Source organism: Dicentrarchus labrax, unplaced genomic scaffold, assembly GCF_905237075.1.
Source record: "Dicentrarchus labrax unplaced genomic scaffold, dlabrax2021, whole genome shotgun sequence".
Taxonomy (NCBI): Eukaryota; Metazoa; Chordata; class Actinopteri; family Moronidae; genus Dicentrarchus; species Dicentrarchus labrax.
Window position 1 is genome coordinate 11,120,804 of NW_026136702.1, and position 22,594 is coordinate 11,143,397.

General features: G+C 41.5%; 1 protein-coding gene across 1 annotated transcript; it reads left to right on the plus strand.

Annotated features, from left to right (window-relative positions):
- Positions 1–1,464: 1,464 nt before the first annotated feature.
- stox1 (storkhead box 1) lies at positions 1,465–21,806 on the plus strand. The gene is made up of 4 exons (XM_051419491.1): positions 1,465–2,012; positions 17,051–17,203; positions 17,811–20,526; positions 21,227–21,806. Exons 1-4 carry the CDS (start codon positions 1,682–1,684, stop codon positions 21,378–21,380), a joined length of 3,354 nt encoding a protein of 1,117 aa, XP_051275451.1. The 5' UTR covers positions 1,465–1,681; the 3' UTR covers positions 21,381–21,806.
- The last annotated feature ends 788 nt before the right edge of the window (positions 21,807–22,594 follow it).

A 22,594-nucleotide genomic window follows, 5' to 3' on the forward strand; every position in this document is an offset into this window, starting at 1 on the left:
AAGGTATATGACGTTTACGAGGGAAATCTAAACCAAAGACATTTTTATGGTTTCACCATTCCAATAAATGGAAATATTTTATTTGTCTTGTATATCTTTTATACACATTTACCCAAAATTCAGGTTGACAGGTTTTGGATCTTTGGAAACTTTGGGAATTCCTCTCCAGCACAAATAAAGTCCTGTGGGTTAGCACAAAGTTTGGCTGCACAATACGTGTGAGTCTGTAATGACTGAAAGTTGGTCGGAACTGGCACTGTTTAAAATTAATAACAAAAGCATAAACCACAAAGAATCTTTTCAATTCATTTCTTATTAAAAGACGTGGATCGTTAATCCCACACAGAATCTTTGCAAGTTTTCTCTTTGCCCCCCTCCTTCACTCGACTCTGCTTCCCCAGGACAGGCTGCACATAATTCATCCTGTGTAGGCTGAGGTGATGTATTCTTTTCATGTACAGAGGAAGCGCAATATCCTGTTCCAGCACAGGCTTTAATACCACACTGAGGCAGACTGGCCCCCGGCCTCTCAGGGAACTGAGTGCTCCTGAAACTAAAGCCACAGGCTTTCTGAGACTGTGATATATGAGGTGTCTGTCTGTCTTTGCTTCAGACTCTGCCTGTTACAGTGTCAGTGAAAGCAGGGACTAATGGGGTCCCTCTCTTGAGAGCAAGGGGAGGAATGGTTCTCATTTTAGTGGCAAATATGTTCCCTGAGGCTCCTGCGCTTTTATTGAAAAAGCATTTTCTCTTGTTAAGTCACTGTTGTGAAACACAATATTTCAAGTTTATGTTATCCAAGGGAATTCATTTCTCTCATGAGATCCATGTTTACCACACAAACCATTTGGCTCTGGAATCTACATTAAATGATTTCAGCAACTCGCCATGAAGAGACGAGTGATGGAATAAACAAATATTATATGAATCCTTTCTAAATCACTCAACAAAAGCTGCTTTCAGGCTTTGTTGACACCTCAGTCAGCTAGGGTCTCCTTTGATGGTGATTCATGTGTGTAACATTTTCTGTGCGGAAAGTGTTTTACAAGCCCTCCAGGTTGCTGGTCCTAATTTCCTCGTTATGGACGAAGATGTGTGCTTGTGTTGTGACTTGAAGGCCACATTGCTATTATCCCAAATTAAGTTAATGAACTTAATTAAGTTAATTTTATCATTACTTTTAGAGACATCACATTTCATTTGATGATATTATATATATAGTGAGATTTTTAGGGCTTATGATGATTCAAATAAGATAAAAAAAAAAAAAAAGTAAAACTAAGAAACAGCACCTGTTCCTGCAGAAGAGAAGCAACACACACACACACACACACACACACACACACACACACACACACACACACACACACACACACACAGACCGGTGCACAGTCAGTGGGAGGTCTACCTGTGTGACCCACCAGCAGCAGACTGATGAGCCCTCCTCCTCCTCACTCGTCACTGGTTTCCCTGGAAGCCAAGAGAAACCAGTCGGACGTTCCCTGCGCCTCCGGTTCACACTCGCTGCAGGAGTCGGACGCACAGTGGAGGAATGCGTGGCAAAACACAGAGTTTGTTTGGATTTTCAGAGAGGAGAGCTGTCTTTTAACAAGTGCATTTTTAATTTTTTTTAAATTCCTAGCATGATAGCTCCCTCCTGAAGCCGATAAAGGCGTTAGAAATGTCTCACCAGCAGCGGGTTGTCCAACTCTCCGCCGCGTCGCTCGCTGTAGTCCTCGGCCCGGACGAGGAGAGTTTGCGCGCCGGCGGAGGGAAACTCAACGCCAATACTACGAGTGGCCAGGAGATTTTTGCGGACTTTAAGGCGCAAAACTTGCGCAGTTTCTGGAATAAGAGGCTCGTTAAGGCCATAGCCGATGTGTACTTTCAGGGATGGATGGAAAATTTGGTGCTTTTCATTCAAGGGAACGCGAACAACTTGGAGGTCCTGAGGGAAGCGTGGATGCGCAGGGCTCTGAGGTCACCAAAGGGGTTTATCATTAAAGCTGTCGGTATGTAACATCAATCCTGTCAATGAACTGTTACTAATGATACTATAAATTGTTATTATGAAGCCAACTCTCCATATGTATAAGTCTAAAAAGTTTCCAGAAACAGTCTGTGGCAAAAAGCAGAGGCTATGCAAATATTTGCAAACAAGAATAGAGGTGATGGCACAGGACATAAAGACACCACAGTCAACAGCTACCACAGTTGTACAAGAGCATAATGTGTTTTTACTCTTAGGGGACACTGTAGAGTCACACAAACAACAACATTTGTTTACCACACTGAGAGAAATGTGTGAAAGCCATAAACCTTGAACAACACGGAGCTGGCAAGGTTTAACACAATTCAGTTAAATCAGGTGTCAAAAGTTATAAAGTATTTATAGTGTCAACAGCAGTTTATTTTTGGTGTGTCCTTCTGTCTCTGCCTCTAGCTTTAGACTTTGTGACATTATTTTGTTGCAGTGTAAAGGCTTAACACTTCCCTCTGTAGCAAAAAAAATGGCAGAGTGATTTCTTTTTACATTATTCTCATACAAAAGGACTTAATTTGAAAAGAGACCACATTTTGTTGCCATCAGTGAAATGTTGCCCACTTCCCCAAACCAGTTTCAAAACCACAGGTGTTTTTTTTATCCATGTCAAAGCTGTGGCATCAATTCAAATAGCCCTGAGAGATTATATTCCTTAAATCTCTGTTCCCCCAAATATCGTCTGGTGGGTTTGCGAGGATTTAATGACCAATCAGCCTCCCTTTGTTGTCGACATAGTGATATGTTTACCAAAGCTTGTTAACAAAGCTCTGCATACCATGTAATTACTTCTAATTGGCCCTCTGTTCTGGCTCCTCTTCTCAGATGTGTTTTAAAGCAGCACATAGCTGCACAGAAACAATGAATGGAAACCTTTATGCAGCCTCCTATAGCATGATCTCATGGGCTGTAAATGCCTGACAGCACCGGCTGCTGGAGAAAATGACAACCCTGTGTGGGTTTTAGACCTAATGACAGTATTCTTAAGAGATACACCAGGTTATTCACATTTTTTTTTCTTACTTTAGATTTTTATGTGTCTGCCACAGAGCACCACTTTCCTCTCAAAAAATGCACAATTATCCTATAAAATTAAAAAAACTCCAGGATCCAAAAGTGCTAGAGGCAGGTTTTCCAAATGTTAGCATAGTTGAGCTGCAGCAGGTCCCTTTTGGTAGTTGAAAAGGTGTCCCGGCAACACACACATTGGCTCTGAGATGCCATTTGGTGCAGCTGCAGTGCCTCAGTTGCACGGTCTGTCTTTCCAACAATGTGTCCATCTTTGTTTGAGTGTTATTTTGTCTGGATGCACACCTTGCCGCTGTCTACCTGCTGAGTTTCTATCAGTCCGTCAGCTCTGCCAGATTGAGCAGTGCACGGACAAGTGAAGGAAGGAATGTGATGTGAAGGGGAGGAAGAGACCACACAAGGGGAGACCCGGGAGGGCGTGAAGCTATGGAGGAGATAGAGGGGGGAGGTGGAGGTTGACATGCCATCCTGCTGTGAGACAGAGTCTGCCCCTACACTTCAACTCAGCACACAGACAAACACCATATGAGCCAAAGGTGATGCTAAACTCATTACTATGCACAAAGGTGTACACAGACATGCATGAGCTCACGGTCGGATGCACGGCAGGCGTCAACAGACTCCTCGTGTTTGAGCTTCACACCAGAAACCTGTAAGCAAACACGTCTGTGTGTGGACATGTCACCTCCTTCTTCTCCTTAACAAATCCTTCGCCTCACACCGCAGCAATTTGTATGGAAATCAGTGCTGGCAGGCTGTCAGAGCCTGGTTTACTGCCTTCTCACTGAGAATTGGTCAGCAGTGAATCACTGTGCGACTGGCTGCCGACCACCGCCGCTTTTCTGTTATCCAGGATTAATGTCCTTCCGTTTCATGGCCAGTGTGGGACTGTGGAAGTCAGACTCATAGATTGATATCAGGCATGGACTTACAGGCCTTGACATTGTCCTGATATAAATATGTCAGCTAGAAAACAGAAATGTTATGAGTTATGGGCTACAGTGAATTTCAAACAGCCCTATTTCCTCTCTCAGGTCAGAGCAAGGTTGAGACGTGACTTTACTGACGTGAGGAGGGTTTTTAAAGAAAAGTTTAAGTTAAAATTAAGCAGATGTGGTTTGTTAACAGTGTTGGAGACAGACAAAGCTGGCTGAACAAAGCTTCCAGACAAACAAACACTTGGATTAATCTGTGCTAATTCCTCATTGGTCCTGTCTGGTTATCAACGCTAATAGCCTGAGTGAAGACAGATGATTGTTCTGTTGGGACGATCAACCAACTCCGGGGCTCTTCATGGGGGAGAATATTCAGAAAAAGAAGTGTGCGGGAGGTGGGAAAATCGGGAAGGGGATAGTGGTGAGGTTGGGCCGAGGTAAACAGACAGAGTGAGGAGTTAGTATTAACAGGCTTTGTTGTTATCCATGTGGGAATGGGGCCCAGTGGTACTGGGGTTGACCTCTCCGCTTCATCTCATGAAGCTATGCTGGGTGTTTCTCATTCTTCCTCTTTTACTCTGAAATTATCTTTTTCATCCCCTTTTTTCCTCTTAGTAGTTATTTACAGAAAAATACAAAAGTTCTACCGCAAAATTTCATTAATGATCAGTGTGGGTCACGAATCCTGCAGGAAACACAACATATGAGGATAAATGTAAGGAAAATGCTCACAGGAAACCCATATCCATTATATTATGTTTTAACTACATGTGCAGAATAAAAACAGAAAATTAAGCGACGGTGTCTATATGCATGAATCCAAATAACTGATGAGTTCTATCAGATGGATCATATTTACTCCACTTTTGTTTCACTAAACTAATCCAGTTTAGATGGTTTACATCAAAGTTGCAATAGTCAGTGTAATGCCTTAAAGGAATAATTCTACATTTTGGGAAATGTGCTTATTCCACTGTCATGCCTCTATGCTAACTAGGGAGCTAGAGCTGGGTGGTAATTAGCTAGCTTAGCATTAAGACATGAAGCAGGGAGAAACAGATCAGTAAACTTAAACTAACAAGATAAAACATGTTAATAAGTAAAAAACATGGTAGGTTCAACTTAGGCAAGAACCAGGCAAACCACATGTTTTTATGAATGTGAAAAATCACCTTGTCAGCAGTCTTTTAAAAAAGGCTGGAGGCTCTTCTGTTGAAACCGGAGGTTTTATAATGACTGTTAGCTGGTTCTGCATTATTTAGAGTCCTACCATTGTCTCTGCAGCAGGATGAGCATGGATCCACGAGCTGAAACATTTATATGGAGTCAGCCAGTGGTGTAATGAGGTGTCCTGTATCCTACCTACAATCAACCTCCGTAAACTGCTCTTGTCCTCTTTGAACATGGACGTGAATGAGTCCTCTGGACAGGCTTCTCACTTTCGCCATTGAAAACCCATTTTTGGCCATTGTAGGACATACTGTAGGTCTCCCTCTGTGTATTTTTGGGGAACTAACTGGGGCTATGCTGCAGTTTCTAAGCCAAGTTTCCTTTTTAAATGGTATGTTTCATTCAACTCGCCATATCATGAGGTGGTGAAGCATTCCTGAAATGCTTCATTTACTCTTGAGATCATTTCCTGAGTTCGCCAGCTCAGAGAGCCTCATTTCTGCTCTTTACTTTTCACTTGAAAGTGTTGTATTTTCACACAGGGGGTGTCTCCTTTCATGAGGGTATTTTGTTAAAGTCTCAAAGCGCTTCACTAATGGCCATAACTCTTCCAGATGTTAGCTTATTAACCATGACACCCCCTTGCCGGGACTTTCCAGGTTTAAATGGCCCACCCTGTCCTAACTAAGCAGCACAGGTCAAAGGTTACAACCTTCTTGCTAACAAGCCACCTTGAGGTCAGTTGGCTTCAGAGGGGTTGTTAGAAGCCAAACAGAGCAACACACATCAATACCGTATCCAGGTGTTCTTCACTCCAGCTTCTGTTAGTGAGATACCACCAAATTCTTATGAATGGATTATAAACTGGATGTAACACCGGTAATTATATAAGAGTGGATATTGTTATATAGCTGGATGTTTCTGTTATACATTACTTATAGCAACTATTTCAATTGGTTATACGTTTCTTTAACAATGTATCGATTACCTTTAAACACACTGCCTAATATTGATGCCTCTATATTAGGGCTGCAACCAACAATTATTTTCAGCATCATTTAATCTGCAGATTAATCAAGCAAATGTTGATTGATCTAGGAAATGTGATGGCTTTAAATCTCTTGTTTTGTCAGTCCAAAACTGCAAAATAATCAGTTTAATATGATAAAAAACAGAGAAACGCCAGAGATTTTGCACTTAATTACTTATTATTATTTATTATTAAGCGATTAGCAAAATAGTTATATATAGACTCTATGTGACATAAAGAAAATTAAAGTTCCTTTTAGGGGCTTTCACTATATATTTCAATCAATTATTCATTACTTTTAGTGTGTTTATCTATTATTTTCAGCCAACTATTTCATATATATATTCTTTACTTACTGTATAACTATTTCAATTGCTCACTAGTTACTTAATTAGTTCCTATATGGGCGTATATTTTCCTTCTTGGATAAGTCTTATTTTCTTTTAGTTTAGATAGTTGAGCTTTCCATTTATCCCCTGACAACTGCAGGATTGCCTCCTGTAGTCGAAGTACATAATATGTGTTTCTACTGAAGACATTGTTAAAGAACTCCCACAATTTGTAAATGTATTAAAGAAAAGATTGATGAACGGCAAACACTCACAGAAGCACATTTGTGTGAGATCTGCTCCACTCTGCTCAATTACAGCCACCATCTGAGCTGCTCTTCAACAATATTGGTTAAAGATAATCACTCACCAGCTCCCATGACACTAATAGTATGACATTAAGCTGTTAAACATAATATATGCTGCTGTGTTTCAGGCTCAAAATGATGAAGATTCCATATTATGACAGCGGTCGGTTCAGTCTTGTTCTTGCAAAAACAAAGGAGGAATGTTTTTGGACACCATAAACAAAATGTACCCGACAGTGTGGAGGTTCTTACTTCAGTGTTGGTTTGGTAGCTCAAAGAACACCTCATTTTATTTATTCCAAATAAACAGTTGACTGGAGATTAATTAAATTGTAACATGAGAGGTTTTGACTTAATGTAATGGAAAGAAAAGCAGCCTTTGTGATTTGCGCAGCTTCGTTGAACCTTTAGATTGCTTTTCAAATTGCATTGTTGGTACAAGTTAATTAGACTGCAGTCTTATAAAACACACATCTTATTATCTTTTACCGTGCCATGTCTCTGTATTTATCTGGAATGTCTTTTTATTTCCTGTGCTTGTAAAAGATGGTTTAGTTCAGATATGAGGAAACCTTGACCTCTATTCTCAGGCATGACCTCCACAGTGTCTACACATGTGAAGGACTACATGTGCGTGCATGCCTCTCAGCACATCATTTGTTAGCCACATCCTTTCCCGTTGAGCAGGAAGCTCACCCCTGGTGCGAATCAGGCTCGTCGGCCTCTTTATCAACCCAAATTTTAGTCTCACCCGTAGCGGTGGTGTGGAGCAGTGCCAACAATAACAGTTGAGGAGTTTCCTCTATATCCCTCAGCTTATCCACCCTGTCAGCGGCCGCTTGGGTATCCCTCGTGGGACTTATCTTCATTCACTCTTTAGTCAGATAAATGGGTCGACACAGGAGTGAGGCTATATTGTATGAAATATGGTATTACTATTACTCTTTAGTTTCCTGACAGGATGTTTTCTTTGCCTTATTTAGCATTGATAAATGCAATGGTATGCTAACATCGGTTCTGTGATAGCAAAGTGCCGTGTTATAGTATTTCAAGAGTGAAAGATACTTTCAAGGACCATGGCGGAGTTGTGCGCTGACCAGTTGCAGGGTATTAAAAAGCGATGGATCATGTGGCAAACACTGGACGGGAGCTTTGTTCTTATTACTGGGATCACAAACAGGAATCTTCTGCACCTCAGGCTCTATTAAATAGGAGGAAATGGGTTTCATCTGCAACCAATGACTGCCATCACTCTTGATTTAGGGTGTGGATCTGCTGGAAGCCCTCATAGATTGTGTGTGTGTATATGTGTTGGTGGTGGGGTGTCAGTGGGGAAAAAGTACCTGGAGCTTTGACTAAGATGAAATGGGGGAAACTAGAGGCTCTTGCCTATTTCTGAGCTCAGTGATTGAGAGTGAAACGCCCAGCACAGTTTAGCTTTATCATCACTGAAACAGTGCAAAAGTGTCATAGGAATGCAAACTGTACATGTGTTTAAAGTTAGTTAAACTACTAACAGTATAAATACTGAACAAGACACAGCCTAAAATTGAGCCCTGGGGAACACCTTCTATTACACACACACACACACACACACACACACACACACACACACACACACACACACACACAAAAAAAAAAAAAATAGATTGAATACAGGACACTTTTTTCACAATATCAGTCAGCAAAGCAGTTATGAAACCAGCCCCACACATCTGATACAGAGCCAAAAAGTCTACACGACATCAGGGAACCATTGATTAAATTAATTGCAGGCAAAGTATCAGAAAACAGAGCAGCATTGTGTTGTTTTTTTGCCCCGCATATACACAGTATCATAAGGTAGTGGCTGAGATGGTACTTTGATTCACCACACTGATTGGAAATAATCAGACAACAACAGAGAGAAAGGGAGTTGATCACTTACACATGACTGTACGGTTTTGTCCAGACAAGATATTTTGGAGCTGATGGTTATTGATAGAACTTTAACTCCATCCTTTATGCAATGGGCAGCCATCCATGGCCATCAATGTCGATGTCAAAATACTATTTTAAAGATGTACATATCTGTCTATTTACATTAAGTATTGAAATACCATGTACTACCTTACAGAATGTATTCAGGTTATACAGGAACTTTAATTTACATGTATGATTTTGCATTGCTCATTGAGTAAATGTATTTACTTTGAAGGTAAGACCCTATCTAGAGCCAGTGTTTGGTTTGTCTATTCTGGGCTGCTGTAGAAACTTGGTGGTTCAACATGGCTGACTGAACATACCTATGAATATTATATTCTATTCCTGCCAATAGACCCTCCTTAACGTTACACGCTGGACCTTTAAATCTTTTCTTTGACTCTGAAAAGTCTGACAAATTTTGACTCTGAAAAGTCTGACAAATTAACCCTGATGATGGCATTCAGGGTTATTTATACAAGGGACTAAAAGTCAGGATATCTCTGTGGAAATGTGTTTTTTATCTGTCTGTAAGTTCCCCATTTTTATGGAGTATCCCTTTAACCAAATGTTATCTATTAACATGAAATGTTAACGCATCTGTTCTGGAATTAAGCTGCGATGAAGTACGCAGGACATTGTGACAAATTTGGCGTGAGAGAGGAGTTTCTGCCTACATCAATATAGGCAGTGATTCTAACAGAAATGTGAAAAACAAGTACAGTTATAAAACAAAGGAAAGGTACTGTGGTAGACATTTAAATGGCTTGGACTCAACCAGACGTCTGGCAGAAACTGCACTGGCAGACTGTGTGGTAATGTTCTTGTTCATGAAAGCAGACGAGAGCCAGATATGTTGGGGTGCGTCCCATTAAGTCAGAGGAGGTATGACGTATGAGGTAAAAAGATGGGAAAATAAAGTGTTGTGCTTTAAATCCTCTCTCCTGGCACCATGTGTTTGTATCGTGTTACACAGAGCACTTTGGGCTGTGCTGTAAAATACAGGCCTGTCTACCTTTACATTGTTATTGGTCTTCTGTTAAACACCTGGTCAGGTGTATTTCCTATTTCACAAGAACATGATGACAGGCTTTCTGCACACTAGTTCAGTACCAAGTCATTTATTTCCTATGGCACGGACTGGATTGCTATTTAAATTGTTCTTTCTGTGAATCAGATGGTAAAAAGATTATTTAATGGCTTTACAGCTGCAGGGATTTTCAGCCAAGATCTGTGGTGACCAACTATGTGAGTGTAGATGTTTTAGGCTTTGTGAATGTCAATTTGAGAAGCTTAGTTACAGTTTGTTTATGCTTTCTTGCCAACATACGTTTCATGTCAAAGGATTGGTTTGGCAAAGTGAGTCTTAAGATACCCATACTACACTTCTGCTGCTGTTTTTTCTTTCTTTTTGGCTTTGTATTGCATGTGGCAGGTCGCTGCCACAGTAAAGGTTTCTATGGTGACGCGAGTCAACACAAAGCCTGCCTGTGTTTCCCCTCATTGCTCAAAGTTTTAGCTCATGAATCCTCTTTAGTCATGGTGTTCTGACTTTTTCTCTTATCTGTTCCTCGGCAGAATAATGAATACTGTTAACACTTAGATGCAGCATTCAAAAGTCAGCATTCATATCCTAAAAATGGGCCTAAATTGGACTAAATAATGCTGAAGGTTCTCCAGATTTGATCTAGTTAATGTGACTCGACACTGCCAACAAATGCATTTTCTCAAACACAAAGAGGGCACAGTCCAAATTTCACTCTTTTCCTCCCACTTCAGCGCTTCACTTAATATTTAAACACGGGCACTTTGAGATACTGAACCATCAATGGGTCAGATTAAATATTTACCTAATGCTTTCAAGTTTGGGCAGAAATGCTGGTTTTATTGTGAATCAATCAATAATGCTGTAAAATGATCATTGGCTCAGTCTTTTCCGTTGTGTTGGTTATGTGTTTTTAAGTGGAATGGTCACTACAGAAGGGTTATGTCCAGTAATTATACAGTACATTCAACAATAGATATTTATTGCAAACAGTTTGGTATAATGTTGACGACCATACAGTATTTCTCCTTTCAGAGTGAAAGGACAGGAAAGGGCAGTGTTGTTAGACTGGGCGAGGTTTGGTTGTTGGGACATTCGGAGCTGTGATTGCTCTCTGAAGGGATCTTTTCACTCAGTTTATTGGGCCATTTAACTGCTACGCCCACATCTGTGTGTTCTTTGGGAGTGAAAGACACAAACTCGTAAAGCACATTTAAAAAGTGTGATGTGCGCACACACACACACATAAGAAAGGGAGGGCGGGCGCATCGAGGCTCAAAAAGCCCAAAACAAAGGGAAGTAGTCGTGGGACTGAGAGGGAGTCATGACATAAATTAAAGTTGGCATCTCTTCCCATTAAACAAAATCTGACTGTATGAATGTTTGACATTGTCTCACCGGAGACTTAACTCAGATCTTTCACGTACAGCCTGTAGACTCACTGAAGCGTGCTCTTCACAAGGTCTCAGTCGATGGGAGACAGGGAGGGATTTTGCAGTTTGGGCAGGCCTCAAGTTCACGTTGAATGCCATGCAGTGTGTCCTTAATGAGGGAGAGAGAAGATTAGCCTGTTTGCTCACTGGAGCCTAAAAGATTAGACGATACCAGTATGAGATAAGATGGTGTGTGTCCGTAAGTGTGCGTTTCCAGAGGGGCCATGGAGTGAGGGATTGTTGCAACAAGTCTGATGTTTGAGTTAGATTTTACTTGTGATAGCATGAAGGTGAAAGGTCAAGGACTAGATTCAGTCCCATGTTGCGGTATTTTTTGCTTTGGTCTCCTATCACCTGTGTAACCTGGTTGGCTGTTTGCTGCTTGTGCACGCTGATGTAAACAAGCTGTGTTTTGAGCTAAGTGCTGGCCCCAAAGACAAAGAAATGTCTTTGGCATTTGGTCATGGACAAAAGTGTTAGACAAATTAAAATTTTGGTTTGGTGATGGCACAAAAGCCAGAGATCAAAAGGTTATTACAATTCATCCCTAGGGTGACATGAATGTGTGTACTAAACTTTAAAGGAATCCATCCAATAGTGGCATTTCATTAAAAGACAAAATAATTATTGGATCACCAAAGTCAGTGGGATTCATCCTCTGAGGACCATAAACATCTGAAGAAAAACGTCATGCCTGTTCATCCAATAGTCGCTGAGATATTTCAGTTCTTGTTGACACTGCCATTCCCAGAGCCACATAGATAGCACGGTTAATAAGCACACAGGATTATAACTTGACAAAAGTCAAGTAAAATATTACAAATCTAAGCTAAATAGTTGAAATGCAAAATGATGATATGTAAGCTGTCAACTCATTTATCACACACATCATATACAACATGTTTGATTATAGGAGACCTGTGTGTTGCATTCTGTTACCAAGGTGTGTTTCATTAAGATTAACTGGTTCTTTCAGCCTTTAAATATCAAATGTTGGTGTGACATTATGTCCCGTCCATCTAACCACTGTTGAGAGGTCAAAAAAAGATGCCATGGTTTGTGTTTCTGCACAACTTCAGATGTCCTTTAATTAGTATCACTTTGACCATCACGTTTTTAATCTGTGTAAGTGCAGCTCCTGCAAAGGTCTACAGTATGTACTGTGTGGTGTGTTAGTGTTTTCTTCCAAGAAACTGGAGGTAATGCAATCACGTATGAAATGGGACTCATGTGGCTCTGAGGCCAGCTAACAACACAGCCATGTGAATACATGTGGCATTGATCAGTGTCAGCAGCCAAAAAAGATCCCAGGGGGATAGAGGAGAGAAGGTCTCTGTCAATCATCTACACAATCTGAGCAATCAGCTTTAAGCATTTTTCATTTTTATCCCCCTGGCAGCATTTTATTCTCAAATAGACAGCTTATGACATGAGAAGAAATATATGTTTTAAGCTCTACTTGGAGAGGAAAGCATAGGGCGTTGTCACTTTACTTTAATGTTATAGTAAAGACCATTAAAGTAGAATTTCAGACTTGTCATATAAAGTTGCAATGATCTTTTTAAATCCAAATTGGCATATAAAGTATGCATTACGCCACTGGTTCTCACTCAGATACTCTGGATACAGTTTTGGAGGTCATTGACGTAAGGGATTTAAAGGACCAGTGTGCAGGACTTAAGTTTCAGATTGCAACTAACTGAACACTGCTGGCGTCTGTATTTGACAACCTGGGAATGAGAACGGGCCGTGAAGTGTGTAGGAGAGACTACGGTGGCTGCCTACCTACAGCCAGTGTTTGGACCTTTAAATGTGGGGATAAAGGCACACATTGCACTTCCATTGCACCTCCAGAGCCACATTATACAACTGTTTTTGAAGGCTGAGTAGGACTAACACTTACAGGTGAACCAACTTTGGCTTGTAAAACTGGTGGACTGCCCCTTTAATGGGTTAAATTGAAGTGCCGCTCCTCCTTAAAACAAGTCTCATCTGCTGTTTGACTCTCGAGCTGCCGTTTCCCTCTCTCTCTTCCTTGCGGCACGGGATGGGGTGTGGTTGCCATGGCACCCAGCAGGGTATTCATGCTGTGTATGACAATGAGTGTAATGTCGGTGGCCCGGTCTTAGATTACAGGAACACAGAGGTCCGTTCCCCCTGGAGAGAAAACGGTTACAACGGTGTATCTCCTCGGCGGTCACGCCTGCTAATGTTAGACTCAATAAACAGTAATCCTCTGCTGAGCCCATCCTTCTATTACAACCTTTTCCCACAAATAAAGTGCTGTAGGTGTATTTTTGACTTTTGTTTCACACCTACATTCTCAGTCTCACCTTCCTGTTGATGTTTTAGTCAGAGCTGCTATCAGACTATAATTAATTAAACATATGCTCTAGCTTGAACCTATTTCTGTTTTTAACCCCATTAAGAGTGCAAATCATGCTTGCAGGTGTCTGACAGGATATCCTGCTTTGAACCAGGACATGGTGGGAGAGGATAACAAACACTTGATCTACCAAAACTACCTCTGCTTAAAAGAAAGTAATTTTAAAGAAGTAGTGATTTCCCATTAATTTATCGATTTCCTGTGACTAAGACTAAATATCCGACCCTATCATATCGTTGCTGCCCCTTTGACTGTTGACAGTCACTGTAAGTGGTTGCTATGTGGACTGCCAGCCAGACATTCCTGTAGGAAGCTAACAACAATGAGGAGCTAAGTCAGCAGCACTAATTCACTGCCCAGGGAGACTGCTATTGAGATATCCGCTCTGAGGTTTAGTCAGATTAACGTCTTCTGTCGGAGCCGGGGGAAGGCAGATGGTTCTTTCTTTACAATTCCTCTGTGTGTCATAGGATCAGTTTTAGAAAGAAAGACCCCTGTCTGGGAGACTGAGTGTTAAGTGAGCTCACTGTGCTGATAATTACAATATTTTTCTGACTTTGCTTGACATATTTCTTACTGAAGATAGAACATATTATATTTCACTAAAACACAGAATGAGTAGTAATGTGATTAATACATTTCAAAGAGGAAAAAGCTGCTCTGTGGTCAGTCTTGCCAGATTGGGGCAGTTTTTCAATCAGTTTAGAGTATTCATAGTTATGTTTTCATTAGTGTATAATCACCTGGAATTGTTATTACTGCCATGTTGAACCGCCATGTTTCTACAGTATCCCAGAACAGACAAACCAAACACTGGCTGTAGACAGGGCCTTTCACGTGTTTTTGTGAGTTTCGTGGCCACCGTAGTTTCTCCTATACACTTCACCGCCCATTTTCATTCCCTACACACTCCCTTAATTGTGTAGGTAAAATTATTTTGGGTTGGTTCATGTTTTGTACCATTTGGGCAGTTTCCACCTATGAAAAGTTAGCCTTTAGTCCAATAAAGTTGAAACTTTTTTCCTCTAATTAATTTGATTGAGTGGTTACTAATAACAGTGATAACTGATGACCATCAAAACAAAATGTCATTTTAGTTTATAACAACTAGATTTATCCTTTTTTCCTTTTCAAATGATTATTTCTCTGTTATTACGTGGGTGCCAGGATCTGATTGGGCAACTTTTTGTTTGTCCAACCTGTCAGCACTGTCTGTGATGCTTCATTGGTAGTAATAATATATATATATGCAGCTACAAAAAAAGTGGTAAACAGAAGATATAAGTGGGCTTGGGCCTGGATCTATCAGTATGTGTGTGGTACATGTGTTCTGTCATGCTTTACCATGGCCGATATTTGATTAGTTGTTTGTTTTCCCTGCCTCGGACATAAGTGGTTCAAGTGTGAGGGTTGTAAATGTTTAGTTTACATCAAGAGTGAGCTTGGCAGTGTTTTCATTGAATGCCCTGGGGTTGATGGGAGAATCACTCACAGTCACACACGCCACATGTTCAAGCTTAGGTTTGAATTCACACATTTATCAGTGTTTTGTCAGCACAACTGGAAACTTGAAGTCATGTGGGGAAAATATCTCTGTCAATAACAAAAACAAGTTAAAGCTCCAAATGGCTATATGCTGTAGCAGGATTCAATTATATGTGTGCATGCATTTTTTTTACACTCAAGCTGTACTGTATACTTTTGACAGTAAATACAACACAGCAGGTAGAGTGTAATTACTTTTTTGTGTTTTTGTTTTTTTGAATCTCTTATCCCTTCTTTCACCCATTATGCTCCTTACATTAATGAGGTGTAGCTGATTAACTAAAAACAATTTTCCAGTCCTGTGGGTAAGGTTATGGCCATGCCCTTGTGACTGCTGTTCAAATAAAGGGAGTTTGTGTTAACCCAGCTCAGATGCTAATCATTCATCTGGTTTGTTTTGGTGCTTCCACTGAGCTCATTACTTAACATCACTCTTTGTGCTCTGTGTATAAGTGTGTTTTTGTGGAGAATTAGTTTTTAAAAAAAAGAAAGACATCAGTTATATGTCAGTATTTTAAATAATCAAGAACTTTGTAAAATAAATAACTGTTTTATAAAGGCAGCAGGAGCTTTTTATATTATCTATGTGCTCAGGGGTTCTACTGTAGTAAGCAACAAAAACCCTCAAAAATCCACGTTCTTATCCCAATCATAACCACATTAAAGCTGAGACTTACCCCAACCACCTAATCTTAACCTAAACATTTGAACTAGACCGGGTCCTGTGGAAACTAACCACCTACAGACTTATATCTAAAAGGAAACATGTCTAACACAATCTTCCAGTTTGGCAGGCTAGTAACAGCATCTGGCCATAACCCTGGTGGAAGCCAAAATGTTGCATCTGTAATGGCTGGAATTGACAATTTTGCTTTTTTCCTTTATGGAGTTTAGGTTGAACTTCACCTTGTAGAAAAAGGGAACTCCTGTTTACTAAAGGAAAGACAACACAGCTCAGGATTAGGAGTAGCATCTTGTCTCGGAACAAGATAACACATTGCCCATTAGAGACTTTCATGTTACCCAGTGAGGCAACCAATTATTTAGATACAGCTGTGTCCACGTTCAGTATTGATCTCCTGTCCTATTAACAGGGTGTTAAAGGTCCTTTATGGCAGCACTTCCTGCTCCCTTCACTATAGGCTTTGCACTAAAAAAACCCACTTTGCCTGAAGCAACCTAACCACTGCATGTTGCTTCAATTACATTTCTCCATGTGTGAAACTCTGTTGATTGTTTTTGATTCTGAAATGAAATGTTTCTAAAATGTCTGGTTAGCTCCACAAGCAGCTTAGTTTTTACGATTTGAAAGCCTTGTGGCTTCTGTCTAATAGTCTCCCACAGTTTGTTTGTATGTTTCATACTATTTTTACAAAGACAAATGTTTCCAAGACTCTCTCTGTCCTTTTTCTGACATGTTTGTCTAAAGGCACCTCCTAGACGTGTAGGGATGTATGATATGAGGGGCAGGATACCTGATCTGCCCAGCAGACAGACCTGTGGTCATTTCTGTGGGAGTAATGGAATTCTGTGGTCTGTCCCAGTACTGATGGAATTTCAAAAGCAGTCAGGCATGGTTCATATAACTCACATAAATAGACCACCTCGGTCATGATTTAGAAGGTGGTTAGGAGAGGAATGTCAACTTCAGTACTTTGAGTTGTTTTCACTGGCAGCACAAGTCAGAGAGAGACTTCTGTAACCCAGGTGTGTTTGTGTGTACTGCAGCAGGCCCACCTGTTTCACTCAATAATCTGCTTGTGTGTGTGTGTGTGTGTGTGTGTGTGTGTGTGTGTGTGTGTGTGTGTGTGTGTGTGTGTGTGTGTGTGTGTTTCAGGTGACCTGTCCCCGGTGCAGATGTCCCCTGTCCTCCAGTCCCAGTTCATTCCTTTGGCTGAGGTGTTGTGCTCAGTCATCTCAGATATGAATTCATCTGAAATCATCGTCAACCAGGAAGCACTTATCAATTACATGAGCAAAGCCCACCCAGGTAATCCATAAAATATTGCCTCATCTTGCTTGTTAAAAGAATAGTTTGACATTTTGATACATGCATGTATTTGTTTTCTGAAGGAGATTTAGATTGATAGAAAATTGATAGCACTCTTATATCTGTCTGTTAAATATGAAGCTACCGTTACCATAGCTTAGCAAAAAAAGACTGGAAACAGCTACCCTAAGTGTTACAACTAACACATTTTATATTCTTTGTTTAATCCATACAAAACCAAAGTGTAAAAACTACTATTTACTGTTTTACGAGGGGTTATGTGCCAGTACTAATTCTTGGCCAGATACAGTTATTTCCAATCAATAGTCCTGCACATAACCCCTTGTAAAACTAAAGTTTTTACACTTTGGTTTTTCACTTGTATTAGACAAGCAGCCATAATAAATTGTGTTAACTGGTGATCTTAGAGGTGCTCTTTGGATTTATAGGACAAATCTAGGTTAGCTGTTTCCAGACTTTGTGCTAAGATAAACTAAAACTGTCTGTAAGCTTTTGGTATGATTCGACTTGCACTCTTAAACAAGACACATTTTTTCCTCTTGCTTGTCTTTTGTCCTTAACACCCTTTTCTCTTTCCATGTCTTAGGGATAACCATCCCCACTCAGGACATCCTCTACAATGCTCTAGGCACTTTGATCAAGGAGCGCAAAATTTACCATACAGGCGAGGGCTACTTCATCGTCACGCCTCAAACGTATTTCATCACCAACAACATGGTCAGAGAAAAGAACTGGTGGACTTCTGGTTCAGCGGACGACCCTCCCTCACCTCCTCCAATTACTTACCTATTGAGCAACGATGCCTGTGTTGAGAGCACTCCAACTCTGCCAGTGGCGCACTGCAAGTCTTGTAGTTGCTTCAGCCCTCTCCCAACATCCACTAATATCGCCTCCACTACTGTAACAGCCACCATCCCCCCTTCCACTGTCCCAGACCACCATTCAGTCTCTGTTTCCATAAGTGAATGCACAGGCAAGAGCTTAAAGTGGCCCCGACCGTTAGATCACAAACCCACAGTGCAGCATCAGTCCACCTCCACAGCGGCAGACTGTCAGGCAAGTGAGATCAGCAAAACTACAGCCACTACTAACGCCACTGGCCGCAAAGAAAAAGACAACAAACCAGGGAGGAAATTTGGTCTCAGTTTGTTTCGGAGAAATGGAGGTAAAAAAGAGAAGCCAAAGAAAGAGTATGCATCATTTTCAGGCCAGTTCCCTCCAGAGGAGTGGCCGGTAAGAGACGAGGACGACTTGAACAACTTACCTCGTGACCTAGAGCACGCCATCATCAGACGTATCAACCCTGAACTGACTGTGGACAACTTGACACGCCACACAGTCTTAATGAAGAAACTGGAGGAGAGAAGGGAGAGGGGAATAGACAGAGTGTTGGACAGGGGTCTGGATAAGGACGATAAGGGAGTAGACAAGGGAATGTCTACTGAGATCCTAACATTCGCAAAACCCAGGCATCATCACTCCTCTAAGGCAGGGGCAGGAAAAAGATCTGCTCAGAAGGCCTCTCGCAGCAAGAGGAGGGTCCATTCCTCCAGGGAGAAGCAGAGGGAAAGGGAGAAGGAGAGGGTTAAGAGTAAGGCTCCCATATGTGCGGATGATTATCCAGAGGGGGAGGATTTGATTCCTTCGCGACTCCGAGTGGAAATCCCTGTTGATGAACCAGATCAAGTGGAAGAAGGTGGAGCTGTTGAGGGAAAATTGCTTTACAAGAAACGCATTGAAAACCCTTTCCAGACTCATCCAATCAAAGAAGCTGAAACCGTCATCCCCCCCAACATCAACAGAGAGCAGAGAAGACGAGAGGTCAAAGAGGGCAAGGCTTCAGGGCCAGGGAGGAAGGAACGAACGAGTCACCGCTCCAAATCGTGGGACCCGCATCGGGTCAAAGTGATCACAGCAGATGGAGAACATGCAGAGAAATTCCCTACATCTGAGGACAGATACGACTGTGTCCAAGAGAGGGACCTTAGTGCTGATCATTTGCTCCAAGCAGACATAAAGCTGAACAGAGAGCTGCCACTGGACTACAGCTCAGTCTACCCACAGAGCAGCACGCTCCGGATAGACGACAAGGTCCGACATCAGAGGGAGGGAAACAGCAAAGAGAGCTGGGAGAGAGAAAGCAAAAATGGGTGTTTTCAGGAGGCAGAGTACAACTGTTCACCAGACCACAGTCAAACTATAGATGATGGCCTCTCTAAGATCCAGCAATACTCCAATACGAATGCTCTTCTCCCTACCTATCCTTATGAGCCTGTCATAAACCACTCATATGACCCAACTCTGCCCTGGCCCAAGCCCTCTTTGCAGCGGAAACACTCCCTCAGACTCTCCAATCCACAAAGGGATGATCTTCAGAGGCCTGACGAACTCTCTTCGCACCAGCAGTCCTGTGAAACTACAGGCACCCAGGAACAACAAGAGATAAGACCTGTCACTATCAGTAGTAGAGAGCAAAGGGCCATGAACCAGGGAGAAAGGACAGAACTGATCGCAGACAGCACTCCATCAGTAACAGACACTGATGGCTTTATAGAAGATGACTATAGGCTCTATCAGAGAGCAGATGAGCAGGATGAAGAGGATGCCTGCAGCTCCTTGTGTTTGAATGAGGAGGCGGTTATCGATGCTGCAAATGTGTACCGAACAGGTGTAGCGGATTACCACGTCAACCAGTTGGTTTACCACAACCGTGAATCTGATTTGCAATATCAAGGACCCCCGAGTCACTATTATAAGTCCAACTTTCACCGACCACAAGTTGCCTCGATGCAAAATTCAAGGGACAGCACTTTCAAAGATCTAATTCCCCCAGCAACGCAGAGGGAAGCTTCCCTTAACCCAACCAGACCTGCAGAGACCAGCTGGAGACTCCATCAGCAACATCAGAGGACTAAATCACCGGGGGCCCAAAGTGAATCAAGCCCCAGGCAAGGCACACTGCTCCAGGGGGAAAGACGACATGAAGTCAACCTTGATTTGGATTGTGCTGAACCATCTGAGGTTGCAGACAGTAGCATCTTTGATTACTGCCAGACTAGTGAGATGGAATCAGACACGGAGACTGTCCGTAAGTCAGCTGACGAGGGTGACGGGGAATCAGCCCACTGGGCTGCTGAGTTTGACGAAGTGCAGGAGGACGAGTTTGATGAGACGAGTGTTCCTCAGACCCACAGAGGTGCTCTGAGGATGCCCAGTGGAGCCAGAGGGGCAGAGACCGGGGAAGCGGTAGAAATTGGAGAGAACCAGAGCATCACAGGAGACAGTGGTATAGATTCTCCTCGGTGAGTGTCTCTCTTTTTAGTTGTTCATACTAGCTGAAATAAGATACTGTTATTGTGTTTCCTTTCATTGTAGCTTACTTTGAGACCTGGGGTATCTTGTTAACGCCATTGAACTTACTGAAAGTTAGACAGCTATCACAGACTGTGGCTGAAGAAAAGGTTTTATGAAGAGAAAAAAAGGTCCACAGCCAATAAAGAAATGCTCCTAATCTCTTGGCCCAGATGTTCATTTTCTTCAGGCCAGTACGTTTACTAGTTTTCACACCTTAGACTCACTGTCATGTCTTTACACCCAGACCCTATTCCACCGCATTCTGGGGGACACAGTCAAAATAAACATTGTACTGATGTTAGTTGACCTCTGGGTTACATGTCTGTGGTTGGCCTTCCTCCCAATTTGTGTTTTTTCCTTTAAGGTGAACTAAAGCTGAGCAAACACCTTGTGGCCAATTACAGCATCGAGTATTTGGACAGAAGGGAGTCATTTTGATAATTGTGTGTAATTGCTGCACAGCACTTACATTCTCCTCGTTATAATCAAAGAGGAAGACTCCTTTTCTGGCATTGAACTCGCTGTGCACCCCGGTATGCAGGTGGACAGATGGAGGACGCAAACGTGTCTTCTTGTTCAAATGGCATTATTTATTTTGATTATATTTATTGTAGATCAACCTCCTTCCCCCTTTTTTTCCCCCTACAGGACCCGTGTCAGTCTGGCCTCCAGCAACACTGTCATCCTGGAGGGTCTTAAGAGAAGAGGCTTTTTACAAAACTTGGAGAAACTGCATTCAAAGAGCAATGCCATTCGACCACAGAGCTCACTGCTACAGCTAACTCCGGTCATGAACGTATAGCAGGCCCTGCCGAAGTTTGTGCTGGAGCTGATCTCTTCACACAGCTCAGTATGGAAAGGCCAAAACCATGTGCATTAATCTTCAGTTTTATGCAACTGCTAGGTCAGAAACACATACAATAAGAAGACTTTATTGCCTCATTCCACATATTAATACCTATTACAACAGGGGTCTGTGTACAGATGTACAGTATATATATATTTTTTTCTTTGTAAATAATTTTAAAGGTGATATGCTACGATTGATCCATTCACTACCTTGTGTATGAGCTGATAATACATGGTGTTTCTGCAGCATTGTTTGTGATATAAATGTACAGTTTTCTTTCTCTACATGTCTCATTGGTTAAAACAGCATTAATGTCTCCTAGCATTTTCTTTTTTCTCCTGTCAATTAGCAAGCCACAAATAAAATTGTATTTGTCAACCAAGGTGTCTGTCTTGTATTAATATTGCGCCATATAAAACATTACCATCAACATAAGATGAGTGCTTGCATTGACGGTGCTGTTAAGAGTTGTTAGGGAAAGTTCACCCCAAAATCACAAATACATATTAATCCTCTTATCTGTAGGAGTAATTATACTAGATTGTTTTGGTGCAAGTTGCCAAATTTTAGAGATGTGTGCCCTCACTTGAATATAATGGAACTAGATGGCACTCAGCTTGTGGTGCTCACAGGGCTAAAAAATACATTTTGAGACCTTGACAGCAATGCCTCTTTCCTGAATCATGATCCAATTGAAAATAATCCAGACCTTGTTGTTAGCAGTTTCATGTAGGAACTTTATATATACTGTTAATGGTAGGAACTTTTTAACTGTTCCTTTAAGCAAAGAATCTGAGATTTGCTATTAGTATAGACCAATTCCTTCAGAAATCAACATGTTCCTAGTACTTTTATCCACATTTTGAATTAGCATTTATGTTTAACTGCCAGATTTAATAAAAAATCATTTGTAATTTGTAAAGCTTGCCATGTTTAGTTTGTTATACTGTGGTTGGTGGGTGACCCCTAGACATTTGCAGCTTTAAAAAAAATTGTTATCTCTACTTGAAATACCAGTGAGGTAAACCAGACATCACTCTGCACCCAGGGGGCTGATAACCCCTTTATTTCTGAAGGTTTCAGCGACAGTGGATCCCAACCTTGAGTGTCTACCTCAACAGGCAATTAAAGTCTGACTTCAAGCTCTGAAGTAATGTAAACCAGTA

Coding starts and splice junctions, on each gene's coding strand:
- stox1 (XM_051419491.1), top strand. CDS start 1,682: ATGTCTCACCAGCAGCGGGTTGTCCAACTCTCCGCCGCGTCGCTCGCT. Junction 17,204..17,810: donor CATGAGCAAAGCCCACCCAG/GTAATCCATAAA, acceptor TCCATGTCTTAG/GGATAACCATCCCCACTCAG. Junction 20,527..21,226: donor AGTGGTATAGATTCTCCTCG/GTGAGTGTCTCT, acceptor TTCCCCCTACAG/GACCCGTGTCAGTCTGGCCT.